Below are 18,324 nucleotides of genomic sequence, written 5' to 3' on the forward strand. Positions count from 1 at the left end.
CACCAGGTTGACACTGTGTCTTAGGCGTATGCCAGTTCCCAGGTGGACTCCAGATTCCACATGGACATCAGGCACCAGGTGGACATTAGGTTCCTAGTTAACAAAGAGGTTCCAGGTGTACACCAGGCTCCAGTTGAACATCAGGCCCCAGGTGGATGCCCAGGCCCCACATTGACACCTAGGCCCCAGGAAGACATGAGGCCCCAGGTAGATACTTACGTTCCTGGTGAACGTTAGGCCCCAAGTGGACACCCTGGCTCCAGGTAAATCTAGGGCCTCAGGTGGCCATCAGGTCCCAGCTGGGTGCACACTGGACTTGAGGTATACATCAGGCACCGGGTTTACACCCAGGCCCCAGTGGGACAGAATGTCACAGATGGACTTCAGGCCCAAGGAGGATACCAAGGCTTTGGGCGGATACCCAGGCCTCGTGTGGATAATAGACTTCAGGTGAAAATCAGGCCCCAGTTGGATACTTAGTGTTCAAGTGACAATAATGCCCCAGGCAGACCACAGGCTTTAGATGGATACCAGGCTCCAGGTGGACATTAGGTCCTAGGGTGACACCAAGGCTCCAGGTGAACCGCAGACCTCAGGTGGACATCAGGCCCCTGGTAGATACCTATACTGCATGTGTTGACATCAGGCCCCAGGAGGACACCAGGCCTCAAGTGACCATGAGGCCCCCCAGGTGGCCATCAGGTCCCAGGTTGACTCTAAGGGCCCAGGTGAATACCAGACCGCAGATGAACAATACGTGCCCAGAGTCGGTGGACATAGGCCCGCACCCCGTGAACAGCAGGTCCCAGGTGGATACTCAGCCTGATGTCCACCTACAGACCAGCGTTCACCTAGGGTCTGATTTCTTCTTGGGCCCTGGGTGTTTTTCTGGGACCTGTAATCTGCTTGTGGTCTTGTGTTTACCTGGGGATGGTATTTACCTTGGGTCTGGTGTCCACCTGGGGCCTGATGTTCACCTAGGGCCTGGTTTCAGCCTGGGGACTGGTATGTACCTGGGGCCTTGTGTCTGCCTCGGGCCTGGTATTTACCTGAGGCCTGGTCGTTCACCTGGGTCCTGATATTTAGCTGGGGCCTTGGGTCCACCTGGGGCCTGTGTGCCAAACTGTGACCTGATTTATCCACCTGGGACCTGCTGTCCGTGCAGGGACTGGGGTCCCCTTGGGATCTGGTGTCCACCCGGCACCTGGCGTCAACCTGGTATCTGATGTCCAGCGTCTGTGTCCTGACATTTTCCTGTGGCCTCCGTGTCCACCGGGGCCTTATGTCCACCTGCAGGGGGTGTGCTCCCATGCACCTGCCCTTTTCCTGGGGAGAATGGGTGGGGAGTTTCCCTGACCCCGCCCCTCATCATCCAGGACCTCAACCTCACCCTCCCGCACAGGCTGTGAGGAAGGCGCCATCGTGGCTCAGGTGGTGCCTGGGTAAGTTGCCCCTAGTGCTTTGGCCATGGCATGAAGATCTCAGGCGGGTGCTGACCTTGGGGTCCCGGAGCCGTGCCCCACCAGACTGTCCATGGGAAAGGATGCGGTGCCCAACAGTGAGAGAGCACCACGATGCCAGCTGCCAGGACCATTTGTGAGCATGCAGGGTGGCTCCTTGAGAGGGCCAGGATCCTGGCCCTGGCCACTCAGGTCATCAGTGGCCACGCACCAGAGCTGAGGGAGGGGGCTGGGCCAAGGCCACGGGCCCTCGGGGAAAGCCACTGAGGCAGCCAGTGATGCCCAGGGACTGCAGGAAGCTTCTCCAAGGTAAGCTCCGGAACTGCACTGGTTTCTGTATCTTTTCCCAGTGGTGAATTTCTGCAAGGTGGGTTGGACATGTTCAGGGTGGCCTTTGCAATTTGTAGGCTTTTAAGCCATCTGGGAGAGACCCACACTTGAAAATCTACACAGATGCTGGCTTGATTCGGCCTGCCACTTCATTTCGCAGTGTGGTTTCTAATGTTTCTTTGGAAACCGGGCCTGGGTTAGTTATTTCTCCATATCACCCTTTCTTTCTTGGTTTTCTTGGTATGCACGGTTGCTTTTTCCTCTTTTCTTACATTGCAATCCCAGGTCCCACATTTCCATTCTTCCCTTCTTCCCTTCTAATCCGCGCGTCCTCCATGCAAAGCCTGTGGCGGGTCTTGCTCTGGGGCTAGTTGAGCAGTATTGTGCTCATGTTGGATGCAGGAGTTTCATGGTTGGTTCTTTCGGTGTGTCTTTGGCCTTCTATTAAGAGTTTCTTTACTTGAGATTGATTGAGAAGTATACTTTTCAGTTTCCCAAATACATATTTTTGGGGGAGATGACTGTATTGCATTTGGCCAGAGAATATGTGACCTTTCGATATTTGAGGGACTGGTGTGTACACCTAGGGGCTCAATACCCACTTGAAAACTCGGTGTTTATGTGGAACCTCTGAACCTGGTTGTCCACATGGTTCCTGGTGTCCACCTGGAGCCTGATGTTTCCCAGGGGCCTGGGTATCCACTTGGGTCCCGATGTTCATCCAGGATCTGGTGTTCACCCAGGGCCTGATAGTCACCTGGGGACTGGTTATGTACCTGGGGCCTCACATCCACCTGTGTTGGTAGGCATCTATTGTGGGGCCTGTGTGCCAACCTGTTGCCTGATGTCCACCTGTGGATTAGATACCCAACTGGGTCTTGGTGTTTAGCTGGAATCTGATGTCCATTGGGGCCTAGATTCTCCAGCTGGGGACTGATGTCTGGATGGAGTCTTACAGCTACCTGGGGTGAGGTGTTCTCCTGAGGTGTGGCTGTGAACCTGGGGCCTAAAGTCTACTTGGAGTCCAGTGTCTACCTGGAGCCTGATGTGACCTGGGGCCCTGTGTAAACTTGGGGCTTGGTATTTAGGTCGGGTTCGGGAGACCACCAAGGGGTTGATCTCAGTTGGGGCCTGATGTTTTTTTAGTGCCTGGTGTTCACCTGAGGCCTTGGTGTCAACTTGGGACCGGATATCCAGCTGAGGCCTGAGTGTTTCCTGGTGAATGAGGACTTCCTGGGACCCAGATTTCCTGGACCTGGGTTTTCACATGGGGCCTGATGTCTGGAGTTCTGAGTCCTAGGTGTTTACTTGGTACCTAGATGTGCAGTTTGGCAGAGCCTCCCTAACAAAGGCCTGGGGGCCACCAGGAGGCTGTGAAAAAGAAACAGGGCACCTGTTTCCCAGATGCTTGTGAGTTTGTCAGAGCCTTCAGTGACAAAGCAGGTGCCCTGGACATAGGAAGGATCCCGGGCTCCGATATCACCCCAAGGCCCATTTGTGCCCCAGCCTAGACTTTCCTCAGCCACCAGGGGGTGCGTGGAGTGGGGAGGGCATCTATTCATGCGCTGCGGCCTCTCACTCAACACTGCCATCTCTCTCTGCAGCTGAGGTGCGGGACCTGTGGGAAGGAGGGGGAGGGCAAAGGTCATTGTCACACCACCTGGGCCGCAGATGACAGGCAGGTTCTTACCGAGGTGGCACGGAGGGCCCCACCACAACCCTGGTGGAGGGTAGGTTCCAAGGTGCAGCCCCAGCCCCACCCCTGCCTGGGATGTTCACCTGGGCCTGGTGGAGGGTAGGTTCCAAGGTGCAACCTCAGCCCCACCCCTGCCTGGGGTGTTCACCTGGGCCCGGGGAGGGGGGCAGCAGTCTATGGGGCTGTTTTGTCCCAAGGACTCAGGAAGCCCGGGGCTCCTTGTGGGTGGAGAAATCAGAACGCTATGCCTGAGTTTTCAGAACAGCCCAGGGCTTGCCGCATGTTTTCGAATAAAGGGTAGTTACCCATTCCAAGACAGAGCTAGTCAGGGCTGAGAGGAACAGAGGCAGGAAGGCACCAGCACACAGAGGTCCCCAAGTACCCAGCAAGGCCTCCTCACACAGAGATGTGACAGTGGAGGGTGGAATGTCACCATGTGACTAGGGAACAGGCAGGCAGCACGTTGACCCCCTGCCTGGGAAAGGAGCTCCTGGGCCTCTGGCTTGGGCATCTCAAGACCAGTCATGAGGTCGGCCCCAGGACCTTCATGCCAAGGCTAAGAATGTTTTGCACTTTTAAATGGCTGCGGAAAAAAATCAAAAGACTATTTTGGGCTGGACACAGTGGCTCATGCCTGTAATCCCAACACTTTGGGTGACTGAGGAGGGTGGATGGCTTGAGCCCAGAAGTTCAGGAGCTCAAGACCAGCCTGGCCAACATGGTGAAACCCTACCTCTACAAAAAATACAAAAATTAGTGGGGCGTGGTGGCGTGTGCCTGTAGTCCCAGCTACTCAGAAAGGTGGGAGGATCACTTGAGCCTGGGAAGTCAGGGCTGCAATAAGCTGTGATCACCCCGCTGCCCCTCCAGCCTCAGCAACAGAGTGACACTGTCTCAAAAAAAAAAAAAAAGTTATTGAAACATAGTCACATTCATTCATATCTGTAGTGTCTGTGGTTACTTTTGCACTACAATGATGGAGTTGATTAGTTGCAACACAGACCTTAAGGTCTTCAATGACTAAAACATTTACTATCTGGCCCTTTACAGACAGTCTGTCAATCCCTAATTTATTATAAGCCTTATTCTCCCTCAGCTAATTCCCTCACCCCAGGAATGTTCATTACTACCTCTTCTTTGTTCAAGTCCCAGCTACTCCTCAAAACCCAAAACTCCCTTCTTCCCCTTTCCCAAATCCTAACCATATCAGCAGTTTGTGTGGAAGTAGGTAAGCAAAACACTATTTGTTATTATGCAAATCAAGGCATTGGAGATGCTGTCTCTATATGTACAAGGGGAGGCTGATGACACCCCAATTCATTTCCAATTTCTCAAAGCAGGTTGGCAGGCAGCATCTAGGAAGGAGAGAGCGAGCAGATGATGCAGACAGAGCACTGAGAAATTCCTCAGTAACGCATGAGAGTTAATGTCAGTCCCCTTGTCTGCTATGTCATCCTTTAGACACCAATTCAAGACAGCATAATTCAAAAAAGAAGTGAGGAAGAAAAAGGTGATGAGGGGCAGAAGGAAAAGGGAAGAGAACTTGTCACTTCATGATGTGGAGACTGTCACAAACTGTGGTGAATGGAAAACTACAGCCGGGCGTGGTGGCTCACACCTGTAATCCCAGCACTTTGGAAGGCTGAGGAGGGGAGATCACTTGAGGTCCGAAGTTCGAGACCAGCCTGAACAACGTGGTGAAATCCCGTCTTTACTAAAAATACAAAAAATTAGCCGGGCATGGTCGCACATGCCTGTAATCCCAGCTATTCAGAAGGCTGAGGCATGAAAATCGCTTGATCCCAGGAGGCAGAGGTTGCACTGAGCCAAGATGGTGCCACAGCCTGGGCGACAGAGTAAGACTCTGTCTCCAAAAAAAAAAAAAAAAAAAAAGCAAGAAAAAGAAAATTAGAGACTCTAGCGAGCAAAGATAGCGAGCAAAGAGGCAGTCCTCCATCACTAGGAGGCCCAAGCAGAACAGCCTGCTATGAAGGAGGGAGCATAGCAGAGCTTTAGCTTGAACACCTCAACTCATCAGGTGTCCTGATTTCTTGAGTTAGCACACAAAATGAAGTGGCAAAATCTGCTGGCTTAACACTCAGGGATTACTACCTTCCTTGCGTGCCATTTGGAAACAAATATGTTTGTTTGTTTGTTTGTTTTGAAACAGGGTCTCACTCTGTCACCCAGGTTGGAGTGCAATGCTTCAGTCACAACTCACTGCAGCCTCAATCTCCCAGATTCAAGGGATCCTCCCACCTCAGCCTCCTGAGTAGCTGGGATCACAGGCGAGTGCCACCATGCCCGACTAAGTTGTTTTATTATTTTTAGTAGAGACGAGGTCTATGTTGCCCGAGATGGTCTTGATCTCCTGGGCTCAAGCAGTCCTCCCTCCTTGGCCTCCCAAAGTGGTGGAGACCACTTTTGGACCACCTCGGTAGGAGACCGAGGCAGGAGAATCACTCGAGCCCAGGAGTGCGAGATCAGCTTGGGCAACTGGTGAGACCCTGTCTCTACAAAAATAAAAATTAGCTGTGGTGACAAGTACCTGTAGTCCCAACTACTCAGGATGCTGAGGCGGGAAAATCACTTGAGCCCTGGAGGTGGAGGCTGCAGTGAGCTATGATTGCACCATTGTTGCCCTCCAGCCTGGGCAACAGAGCAAGACCTGTTTCTAAAATGATAAAAATAATAATAATAAAATGTACATTTCTAACTTCATTTCAAAGTTAAGGCCAGTTGCAGTGGCTCATGCCTGTAATCCCAGCATTTGGGAGGCTGAGGCAAGAGGATCTCTTGAGCCCTGGAATTCAAGACCAGCCTATGCAAAATAATGAAACCCTGTCTCTAAATAAAAATAAAATAAAAGTAAACAAAGTCAAATTAAAAAAAAAAAATCAGAACAGAAGCCAGGCACGGTGGCTCACGCCTGTAATCCCAGCACGTTGGATGACTGAGGTGGGTGGATCACGAGGTCAAGAGTTCAAGACTAGTCTGGCCAAGATGGTTAAACCCTGTCTCTACTAAGAATACAAAAGATTAGCCAGGTGTGGTGGCACGTGCCTGTAATCCCAGCAACTCTAGAGCCTGAGACAGAATTGCTTAAACCTGGAGGGGCGGAGGTTGCACTGAGCCGAGATCATGCCACTGCACTCCAGCCTGGGTGACAGAGCGAGACTCTGTCTCAAAAAAAAAAAAAAAATCAGAACTAAAACGTTTACCTGCGTTACTTCTAGACTCAACAGAGTAGGGGTTAGCACAGGCATAACCAGGTTGCATATCTATATACAATCTGCCCTGGTAGGAAGGACATCCTTTTTTTCCAGGCTTAACCACGCTAGGTGGCCCAGATTATTTTAAATTACAGCGTCAACAACTTAAAGCACCTTTTACTGTAAGGCACAATCTCAATAATTAATAGGGCAATATAATAAATACATAGAAGCTCAGGAAGAAAACAAGACTCTTGAATGGGCCTGGAAGTTTCGCCATGTTCCCCAAGTACTCTTAGTTGCATCCATCAGAACCTTTCAACACATACACATATACCTCACTCATCCTTTTGTCAAGAGTGTCTATTCATCACTCTCTCAAAGGAGAGAAAAACAATGAAAAAATGGGGCAGAAGATTTAAAATTGGCTCTACCACACCAAAGTTTCAAAAAGCATGAAAGAAGAAAATTCAGTTGCTCCTGGGCAAGAATTCTTGGGCCCAGTGGGGTAGAACCAAACCATGATAACGAGACACCAGTGTTTTGTAAGCAAGAGAATATATTAAGGAGAGACAAGAGCATTTATTGGGAGAAAAGGTCTCCCTGTGATTGTTCTGGAATAAAGTAGCCCCATCAGACTGCCTCAGGAATTCATGGTGGAAGAGGTGCTACTGGAAAATGGCTTAGTAGGGATCTTCCCCAAGAACACTAGAAGAGAGAGAGGAAGAACAGAATAGCTTTAAATTTTAGCAGATATTTATTTTTCTTGTTTAATTAAAATAAACCTTATTGACCTATTTTTTGAGAGACTGGGGTCTTGCAGTGCTGCCCAAGCTGAGCTCAAACTCCTAGGCTCAAAAGATTCTCCCACTTCAGCCTCCTGAACAGCTGGCACTACAGGTGCGCACCACTGGGCCCAGTGTCATGGCTATTTCTTGACAAATCTTGACAATGCCACCAGCATGTTTTTCTTCAGAGACAGAGTCTCACTTTGTAGCCCAGGCTGGAGAGCAGTGGTGTGATCCTAGCTTACTGCAGCCTGAAACACCTGGGCTCAAGAGATCCCCCTGCCTCAGCCTCTCAAGTAGCTGAGACTACAGGTATGTACCACCACACCCGGCTAATTATAAATGTTTATTTGTAGAGACAGGGTCTCGCTGTGTTGCCCAGGCTGGTCTCGAACTCTTGGCCTCAAGCAATCCTCTCCTCTTCACCTCCCAAAGCCCTGAAATCACAGATATGAGCCATCGCATCCAGGCTGCCACCAGTTTCTTTGCATACTTCTTTCTGAGGCTTGACCAGGACATTTACTTTCTTTTGTGTACAGCTCAGCATTAAAGAAAAAAAAAAAAAAAGTTTAGGTTGGGCACAATGGGAATCCCAACACTTAGGGTGGCCAAGGCGGGAGATTTGCTTGAACCCAGGAGTTCCACACCAGCCTGGGCAAGATGGTGAGACCGTGACTCTCCAAAACAATTTTTGAAAATTAGCTTGAACCCAGGAGTTCCACACCAGCCTGGGCAAGACGGTGAGACCATGACTCTCCAAAACAATTTTTGAAAATGAGCCAGGTGTGCTGGTGCGGGCCTGCAGTCCCAGCTAGTGAGACAGCTAAGGCAAGAGGAACCCTTGAGCCCAGGAATTCAAGGCTATGGTGAGCTGTGTTCACCACTCCAGCCTGGGTAATAGGGTGAGACCCAGTCTCTGAAAACAATTAAAAATAAAAGTTTAATAACGAGTCTTCTTTTTAGAGGCAATGTATTTTTCCTCTTTAACTTTTTGTTTTCCTTAGGCTATACGCACAATAGACAAAGTTGAAATTTAATCTTAATCTCTTAAACCCTTACTATTCAAACACATCAAACTTAAAAAAAAGGTGAAAGGTGTACAAGAAAAAAAAGGGAAGTAATCTGTGCCAAATGCACATTCCTTCCAGAATTTGGGACAAAAATGATGCCTACCTGGTCTCTGGGTGCTAAAATAAGACATTAGAGACACTCCCCTCCTTCAAGAAATAAGACTGGAATCAGACGCTAAGATACAATTAAATAGACTTTGAAAGTTGGTATGCACTACTGGGAGGTGTCTCACAGCTGGCAGGGTCAAGTGCAACTAGAATAAAAGCTCCTAAGGGCAGGATTTAAGTGGCCCATTTCCTCTGTAACAGTGCCATGCCCAGCACTGTACCAGCACAAAAGATTGAACAACTTTCCATCAAGCCACACACTTACGGTCTCATCGTGCAGTGGAGGCCACAGACGAGACACAGTGTGCCAAATCCCGAATGTACAGGGTGCCAGACAAGTCTGTAGGAGGCAGGAGGACTAGGGAAGCCTTCCAGACAAGGTAATGCCTGAGCTGAGCCATTTTTCTTTTGAGTCTGGAACATTAATTTAATTGGAAGGAAACAAGGGACATGAAAAGGGCAGGGAAATAAGAAAATGAGCTGAGTTTTGAAGGCAATGATCAGATGAAGTGAGAGAAGAATATTCCAGCAGAGGGAGACAAGGAGACTGGAGAGATTTCAAGGGGCCAAGAGCTGTTCATTGCAGCTCAGTGAAGCACCTAAACAGAGATGGGGGAAGGAGAACAGGGGTCAAAGGCCGGTATTGAAGTGTTCTGGATACCAAGCTAAGGAGACCTTATTACGAAGGTAGGGGGGCTGTTGAAGGGTTTAAATGGGAGAGTGACTGTGAACAGATTAATAGTTTGGGAAGATACAGGCAGAAGTAAACCTCAGGATTTAACCAAAAACTAAAGGACAGAACCACAACGAAGATATTAGAAAAGATCAGGAAAAACACTGTTAAAAGATATTCACTCTCTTCTCTTATTTACAGATTTCCTTTATGGAGTTACAAATTGTCCTTTGAAAATAGAGAACTCAGAAGTGGCTGAGAGCAGTCAGTCAGTCTTCAGAATGTAAAAACTGCTATTCTGAAAAAGTAGATATTACATTATTAATTTCAAGATGCTTTAAAAATATGCCTTTTGGTGCACTGCAGGTTTTAAGAGTATGTCACAATAACTCGAAATCTTGAGATTAACTGAAGAGCACTATAAATTTTAAAGGCTTGACAGACGGATCATCTGTTATGTTCACTTTGGAACAGATCGTAACTGTCCTTCCCCCTCGACATACCCAAAATACATTATTTAAGCCTACTTTCTTAATGGTCATGTTATTTCACAGCAAAAGACTGAGGTCACAATGATTTCTGAGCTGATAGAAAACCCCATGGGGGTTCTTTACCTCGCAGCTAGTCCATTCAGTACTAACAATTCCAAGCACCAGAAGGAATTTCCCTGCCTAGGCTTATTTTGTTGGCACACCACAACACAAAAAAATCTCCTGGGGCCGGGTGAGGTGGCTCGTGCCTGTAATCCCAGCACTTTGGGAGGCCGAGGCGGGCAGATCACCTAAGGTCAGGAGTTCCAGACCAGCCTGACCAACATGGAGAAACTCTTTCTCTACTAAAAATACAAAATTAGCCAGGGGTGGTGGCACATGCCTGTAATCCTAGCTACTTGGGAGGCTGAGGCAGGAGAATCACTTGAACCCGGGAGGTAGAGGTTGTGGTGAACCGAGATCACACCATTGGACTCCAGCCTGGGCAACAAGAGCGAAACTGTCTCAAAATAAAATATCTCCTGACATTTTATATCTAATAAGAAAAGATCTATTTAACAATGTAGGAACATCTTTAATGCCAGGCAAACTTAACAGCTTTCTCAGTGGATTTCTCAGTAAACTGAAATATCAGATGCATTGTGAGTCAAGTCAGTTATAGAGAACCACTGCTTCAGAGAAATCACATCTGAGGAGGAAGCACTGCAGATACACCTCCTAAAAGTTCATGTTTGAAACAGATATTTTGATACAAACTTCACTTTAACTACAACTGTAATTGTAATTATTACAGTTATTCTCCACTCACTAGATACTGTACTTGACACTCAAATATTTGGTTGGCTACCAACGTGCACCAGTGATAAAGCTTTCCTATGGCACAGCATTCACTTTCTTACTGAAAATGTCAAGAAAACCCCTACACACCTGCAACCATTAGGAAGCATTCTCCAGCTATCTAAAAAGTTGCTGAGTCGGCTAAGCGACTCTGTGTGGTGTACACTAAATCAAAGGGGAAAAGGTGTTTTTATGGAGAAAAAAATACTGGATTAGCCATTTATTCATAGAAACAATTTTACCCACAATTCTTCTCCTTTCACTATATACCCTTCTATGTTGGGTTGGTTATTTTACAACATACATGTATATTGTAACAGCTGTGGTTTTTTTTTTTTTTTCCTTTTTTGAGAGGGAGTCTCATTCTGTCGCCCAGGCTAGAATGCAGTGGTGAGACCTCAGTTCACTGCACCCTCTACCTCCTAAGCAATTCTCCTGCCTTGGCCTCCCAAGCCGCTGGGATCACAAGCATGTCCACCACGCCGACTAATTTATATATTTTTTGTAGAGACGGGGTTTCACCATGTTGGCCAGGCTGGTATCGAACTCCTGACCTCAGGTGATCTGCCCTCCTTGGCCTCCCAAACTACTGAGATTACAGGTGTGAGCCACCGCATTCGGCCTTGTTATGTCTGGTTTTTGTTTTGTTCTTTTGAGACGGAGTCTCGCTCTGTCGCCCAGGCTGGAGTACAGTGGTGCGATATTGACTCACTGCAACATCTGCGTCCCGAGTTCAAGTGATTCTCCTGCCTCACCCTCCTCAGTAGCTGGGATTACAGGTGTGCGCCACCACACCTGGCTAATTTTTGTGTTTTCAATGGCAACAGGATTTCATCATGTTGGTCAGGCTGGTCTCAAACTCTTGACTTCAGGTGATCCGCCCTCCCCAGCCTCCCAAAGTGCCGGGAGTGAAGGCGTGGGCCACCGCGCCCAGCCTGGTTTTTAATTACTAAGAAAAACTTACTATAGTCCTTTTGGTATCACCTACATTAGCAAAACGGCAGTCCCCCTCTACTCCCGGAAGCCAAAAGAAATGACTGCTGTTGTCTACAAAGCCTACAACTCTGATTTCATCTCGAGATGTGTCCTACTGGGTGACTGCAAATGTCATTCTTTAAAAGCTTGTATCTATGATAAGCTTGGGAAATATTATCAAAGGCGTAAGAGGCTCTTTTGACAAAAGAAAATACTGTTCCCTGAAATCCCAGCTACTCGGAAGGCTGAGGCAGGAGAATTGCTTGAACCCAGGAGGTGGAGGTTGCAGTGAGCCGGGATTGTGCCCCTACACTCTAGCCTGGGCAACAGAGTAAGACTAAAAAAAAAAAAAAAAAAAAAAGGAATATGCCCAACCTTCATGTCATGAAGGCCATGCAGTCTTTCAAGTCCCAAGGCTACTACAAGAAGGAACACTTTGCCTGGAGACATTTCTACTGGTACCTTATCAGTGAAGGTATCCAGTATCTCTGTGATTACCTTCATCTGCCCCCGGAGATTGTGCCGGCCACGCTACGCCACAGCCGTCCAGGGACTGGCAGGCCTTGTCCTAAAGGTCTGGAGGGTGAGCGACCTGCAAGCCTCACAAGAGGGGAAGCCGACAGAGATACATACAGAGGGAGTGCTGTGCCTCCTGGTGCTGACAAGAAAGCCGAGGCTGGGGCTGGGTCAGCAACCAAATTCCAGTTTATAGACGGATTTGGTCATGGATGCGGTCAGCCACCTCAGTAAAATTGGAGAGGATTATTTTGCATTGAATAAACTTACAGCCAAAAAGACTTAAAAAAGAAAAAAAATTAAATGATGTCGCAAATGACCCCATTGCAATGATCATACAGGTTTTTTCCTTTGATAGTTTGTACTACTTTAATAGTTTTTTCTTTTATTACTTCATCTTAGTTTCCTAGAAAAACCACAACGTGGTCGTGATACATGTTTAATCCATTGCTGGATTATTCACTAATATTTTATTTAGCATTTTTGCATATATGTCCATAAGAAGTTAGCTTATACTTTTGCCTCCTTGTACTATTGATGTCTGGTTTGGTATTAAGCCTATACTAAATTCACAATGAGTTGGGGAGAATTCCATTTGCTGCTTTTTCTGAAAGATTATATAGGCCGGGACCGGGCACAGTGGCTCACACCTGTAATCCCAGCACTTTGGGAGGCCAAGGCCGGCGGATCACGAGGATAGGAGGTCGAGACCATCCTGGTTAACATGGTGAAACTCCATCTCTACTAAAAATACAAAAAATTAGCCTGGCGTGGTGGCGGGTGCCTGTACTCCTAGCTGCTTGGGAGACTGAGGCAGCAGCAGAATGACCTGAACCTGGGATGTGGAGCTTGCAGTGAGCCCAGATCGCGCCACTGCACTCCAGCCTGGGCAACAGAGTGAGACTCCGTCTCAAAAAAAAAAAAAAAAAAAAAATGTAGACTGGGCACTGTGGCTCATGCTTGTAATCCTAGCACTTTGGGAGGCCCAGGCAGGCAGATTACCTGAGGTCGGGAGTCCAAGAACACCCTGGCTAACATTGTGAAACCCCGTCTCTACTAAAAATACAAAAAATTAGCCGGGTGCACCTGTAATCCCAGCTACTGTGGAGGCTGAGGCAGGAGAATGGCTTGAAGCTGGGAGGTGGAGTTTGCGGTGAGCAGAGATCATGCCACTGCACTCCAGTCTGGGCTACAGAGTGAGATTTCCTCTAAAAAATAAATTATTTTTTAAAAATTATATAGAAGATAGACTTTCTGTTCTCTTTAATGTTAGCTGGACTTAATCTATAAAATCATCTGGGCCAGGCTTTCTTTGGTTTTGTTTTTTGTGAGATTTTTGAAGGGATGGGATACAGATTTTAAAATAACCATTCAATTCCTGTAATGGTTCTAGATCTAGACAAACTTTTCTTTTTTATGAAGTTGTATTTTTCTTTTGAGACGGAATTTCTCTGTTGTCCAGGCTAGACCGCAGTCACCTGATCTCGGCTCACTGAAACCTCCGCCTCCCAGGTTCAAGTGATTCTCCAGCCTCAGACTCATGAGTAGCTGGGATTACAGGCATGTGCCACCACGCCCAGCTAATTTTTGTAGTTTTAGTAGAATTGGGGTTTTACTATGTTGGCCAGGCTGGTCTCGAACTCCTGGCATCAGGTGATCCGCCAACCTCGGCCTCCCAAAGTGCTGGGATTATAGATACTAGCCACCGCACCTGGCCTGAGTTATATTTTTCTATAAAACTGCTTGGATATTTTCAAAAATCACTGGTATAACATGGTTTATGTAATGTCCTTATTTTTGTCTTAATAATTATTTATCTATTGAGATTGAGTCTCCGTCTGTTGCCCAGACTGGAGTGCAGTGGCCTGATCTTGGCTCACTGCAACCTCCACTTCCCGGGTTCAAGCAATTCTTCTGCCTCAGCCTCCCGAGTATCTGGGATTACAGGCACCTGCCACCACACCCAGCTAATTTTTGTTTTGAGATGGAGTTTCACTCTTGTTGCCCAGGTTGGAGTACAATGGTGCAATCTCGGCTCAGCACAACCTCTATCTCCCAGGTTCAAGATATTCTCCTGCCTCAGCCTTCTGAGTAGCTGGCATTACAGACATGCACCACTACACCAGGCTAATTTTGTATTTTTAGTAGAGACGGGGTTTCTCCATGTTGGTCATGCTGGTCTCAAACTCCCGACCTCAGGTGATCTGCCGGCCTCAGCCTCCCGAAGTGCTAGGATGACAGGAGTGAACCACCACACCACGCCTGGCCATTTTTGTATTTTTAGTAGAGACAGAGTTTCTACTAAACTCTGTCTTGAGGTCAGGAGTTCGAGACCAGCTTGTCCAAGATGGTGAAACCCTGTCTGTATTAAAAATACAAAAATTAGCCAGGCCAGGTGGTGCATGCCTGTAATCCCAGCTACTAAGGAGGCTGAGGCAGGAGAATCGCTTGAACCCAGGAGGCAGAGGTTGCAGTGAGCTGAGATTGTGCTATTGCACTCCAGCCTGGGGGACAAGAGCAGAACTTCATCTCAAAAAAAGAAAAAAGGATGAAAAATTTGGAAAAATATGGAAGAAACCAAATGGATTTCTAGTTCCTAAGCAAATTGAAGACACAGGCATAAAAGTGCATTAATAACCCTTTCTCTTTTTTTTAATTTGTTTTAAGACGGAGTCTCGCTCTGTTGCCCAGGCTGGCGTGCAATGGTGGGATCTCAGCCTACCACAACCTCCCTCTCCCAGGTTCAAGTGATTCTCCTGCCTCAGCTACAGGAATAGCTGTGACTACAGGTGCGTGCCACCATGCCTGGCTAATTTTTGTATTTTTAGTAGAGACGGGGTTTCACTATGTTGGCCAGGCTGGTCTCCAACTCCTGATCTCGTGATCCGCTGGCCCCCACCTCCCAAAGTGCTGGGATGCGTGAGGCACCACGCCTGGCCATTACTTTTTCTTTTCTTTTCTCTCTTTTTCTTCTCTTTTCGAGACGGAGTTTCGCTCTTGTTGTTCAGGCTGGAGTGCAAGGATGAGATCTTAGCTCCCTTCAGTCTCCAGCTCTGCAGGAGAGCAGGAATCTTCAGTGATCCACTGGCGGATCTGCAGCCATTGTGCGCGTGCCTGGTCTTCCCATGTCTTTTCTGCGCGCGCCTCTCCCTCCAGTACCTGTTGGGCGAGCGTCCCCCAGCCTCCCGCCATTGCCAGCAGGTGCTGAGATTGCGCCATTGCACTCCAGCCTGGGGGACAAGAGCAAAACTCCGCTTCCAAAAAAAAAAAAAGGATGAAAGTTTTGGAAAAATATGGAAGAAACTAAATAGATTTCTAGCTCAACTAAATCGTAATTATTCAGTGTCTATTAAAAACCCTTTTTCTCTTTTTTTTTTTTTGAGAGAGACACTTGCACTGTCGTCCAGGCTGGAGCGCAATTACCAGATCTCGGCTCACTGCAAGCTCCGCCTCCCGGGTTCACGCCATTCTCCTGCCTCAGCCTCCGGAGTAGCTGGGACTACAGGCGCCCGCCACCAGCCTGACTAATTTTTTGTAGTTTTAGTAGAGACGGGATTTCACTGTTTAAGCCAGGCTGGTCTCCAACTCCTGACTTTGTGATCCGCCCGCCTCCGCCTTCCAAAGTGCCACCGTGCCCAGCTTTTTTTTTTTTTTTTTTTTTAAGGACAGAGTCTCGACCGGGCCCGTGGCTCACGCATGTAATCCCAGCACTTTGGGAGGCCGAGGAAGGTGGATCAGGCGGCCAGGGGATTGAGACCATCCTGGCTAACACGGTGAAACCCCCGCCTCTACTAAAAATACAAAAAATTAGTCGGGCGTGATGGCGGGCACCTGTAGTCCCAGCTACTCCAGAGGCTGAAGCAGGAGAATGGGGTGAACCCGGGAGGGGGAGCTTGCAGTGAGCTGAGATCGCGCCATTGCACTCCAGCCTGGGTGACAGAGGGGAGACTACGTACAAAAAAAAAAAAAAAAAAAGTCTGGCTATGTTGCGCAGCCTGTAGTGCAGTGGCGCGATCTCGGAGCACCACAACCCCTGCCTCCGGGGTTCAATGATTCTCGTGCCTCAGCCGCCCGAGTAGCTGGGACTACCGGCGTGTGCCACCGTGCCTGACTAAATTTGTATTTTTAATAGAGACGGGATTTCACTATGTTGGCCAGGCTAGTCTCCAACTCCTGATCTCGTGATCCGTCCGCCCCGACCTCCCAAAGTGCTAAGATTGCAGGCATAAGCCACTGTGCCTGGCCTCTTTTTTTCCTTTTTCTCTTTTTTATTTTGAGAAGGAGTGTTGCTCTTGTTGCCCAGGCTGGAGTGCAATGGTGCAATCTCAGCTGACTGCAATCTCCGCCTCAGCAGAGCAGAAATTTTCAGTGATCCACAGGCGGATCTGCAGCCGTTGTGAGCACCTGTTCTTCCCACAACCTTTGTGCGCCGGTCTCTCCTTCCAGTATCTATTGCGTGCCCCCACCAATGTCCACCTCCCGCCATTGCCAGCAGGCACCTCCCGCGTGGTGTCTTGCCGCGCTAATCCGTTAAGGTCGCTCTATCACTCGCGCCGTTCTGTGCACGCGCACCCACTCCCTCAGGTTTAAAAGATGCGTTGCCTGGCAACCAGCAGGTGCCTTTCCCGCCGGTATCTTGCCAGGCTAATCCGTTAAGGTCGCTCTATCTCTCGCGCCGTTCTGTGCACGCGCACCCACTCCCTCAGGTTTAAAAGGCGCGTTGCCCGGCAACAGAAGAACTGCTCGCTTAGCCTTCGGCCGAGTTGGCAGCTCGACGAGGACCTCAGAGCCCAGCTCTCGAGAGTTCAAGCGTTGGACGGTTCCCCATTGCTCCCAGGAGCGGTTACCTGGGCACTCTGTGCCCCTTATTCCTGTCCCAGCCTGCGGCTGAGGACCTGCCAGTAGGGCTCAGTTGCCTGGAGCCCGTTCAGCCCATCCCCCAGTTCACTTTGCTTGTGGGATCTCCCGGTTGCTCCTGTCCCTGGACGGAGTGGCAGGCCATCCTACAAGCATCCAGACACTTGGCATCAGTGGTGTCAAGACAACTCCAAGAAGGTTTTCCGTGATCCTTCAAGCCCTGCGTTCCTTCCTGGTGATCCTGCCTTCAATTTGATTGTACAGGTACCACAGCAAGCCAGTGCTGTGTGCTCCAATTCCAGGGCGTCCTGTGGCTCAGCCCCTGCACTGAGCACAAGGAAACTGTGGGGCCAGGAGCAGGGAGTCACCCCTTTGGGGCCCACAACACCCGGCTGTCCCCGGACTCGTGTCCAGGGAAGATCGTGTTGAGGGGACCTTAAGGAGAGCGGGGCAGGGATGCCTGAGCAGGACAAGGACCCCAGAGTCCAAGAGAATCCTGATGATCGGAGAAGGGTCCCCGTGGTCACCGGGGATGCACGGTCTGCATTTTGGCCCCTGCGGGACAATGGAGGCCTCTCTCCCTTTGTGCCCAGGCCTGGGCCACTGCAGAGAGACCTCCATGCCCAGAGGTCAGAAGTCAGATATAAGCAGACATCCCAGACCTCCTGGACGAGCTCGTGCACCAAACGAAATGCCATCTCGAGCTCCTACAGCTCCACGGGAGGCTTCCCATGGCTAAAACAGAGGAGGATGGGGGGGCCAGCCTCATCCCACTGTCAGCTGACCCTCAGTTCCTCAAAGACAGTGAGTGAGGCCAGGCCTCAGGCTGTCCCTTCGGGTCACACCCAGTGTGAAAAGGCAGCGGATACAACACCAGGGCAGACACTCACCCCCAGGAATGGCTGCCCCAGATCCCAGGCCTCTAGGCCCCGTAGACGCAAGTTTCCCCTGCTGCCACGCAGGCGAGGGGAGCCTCTGATGCTGCCACCTCCCTTAGAGTTAGGGTTCCCGGTCACTGCTGAAGACCTGGACCTGGAGAGGGAGGCAGCGTTCCAGTGCAGTGTACTGCGGGGTGAGGCCAAGGCCATCTGGGACTACAGACCCTCCCGGCCTTCCCATGCTTTGTCCTCACTTGCAACAGGTACTTCTGGTCTCCCTGCTGTTCCTAAAGCACCCAGGATGGATGCACAGCAGGAGAGAGACAAGTCCCAAGACTCCCGGGGCCCAGTGGCTCCCCTAGCATCTGCTGCAGAGGCTCCCTCTACAGCTTCTGTGTCTGGGAAGAAACACAGACCACCAGGCCCCCTGTTC

At 49.3% G+C, this 18,324-nt stretch overlaps 1 protein-coding gene and 1 pseudogene across 1 annotated transcript; both read left to right on the forward strand.

Annotated features, from left to right (window-relative positions):
- The first annotated feature begins 11,985 nt into the window (after window positions 1-11,985).
- Window positions 11,986-12,446, forward strand: LOC116273309 (annotated as a pseudogene).
- Window positions 12,447-17,255: 4,809 nt separating this feature from the next.
- Window positions 17,256-18,321, forward strand: LOC116273308 (putative POM121-like protein 1; the record flags this gene model as incomplete). The annotated part of the gene is given in 2 exon segments (XM_031662302.1): window positions 17,256-17,447; window positions 17,449-18,321. Coding segments are annotated over 2 exon segments (1,065 nt in total), but the record flags the coding sequence as incomplete, so codon positions are not given.
- Window positions 18,322-18,324: the final 3 nt, after the last annotated feature.

Source organism: Papio anubis, unplaced genomic scaffold (genome assembly GCF_008728515.1).
Source record: "Papio anubis isolate 15944 unplaced genomic scaffold, Panubis1.0 scaffold539, whole genome shotgun sequence".
NCBI classification, from domain to species: Eukaryota; Metazoa; Chordata; class Mammalia; order Primates; family Cercopithecidae; genus Papio; species Papio anubis.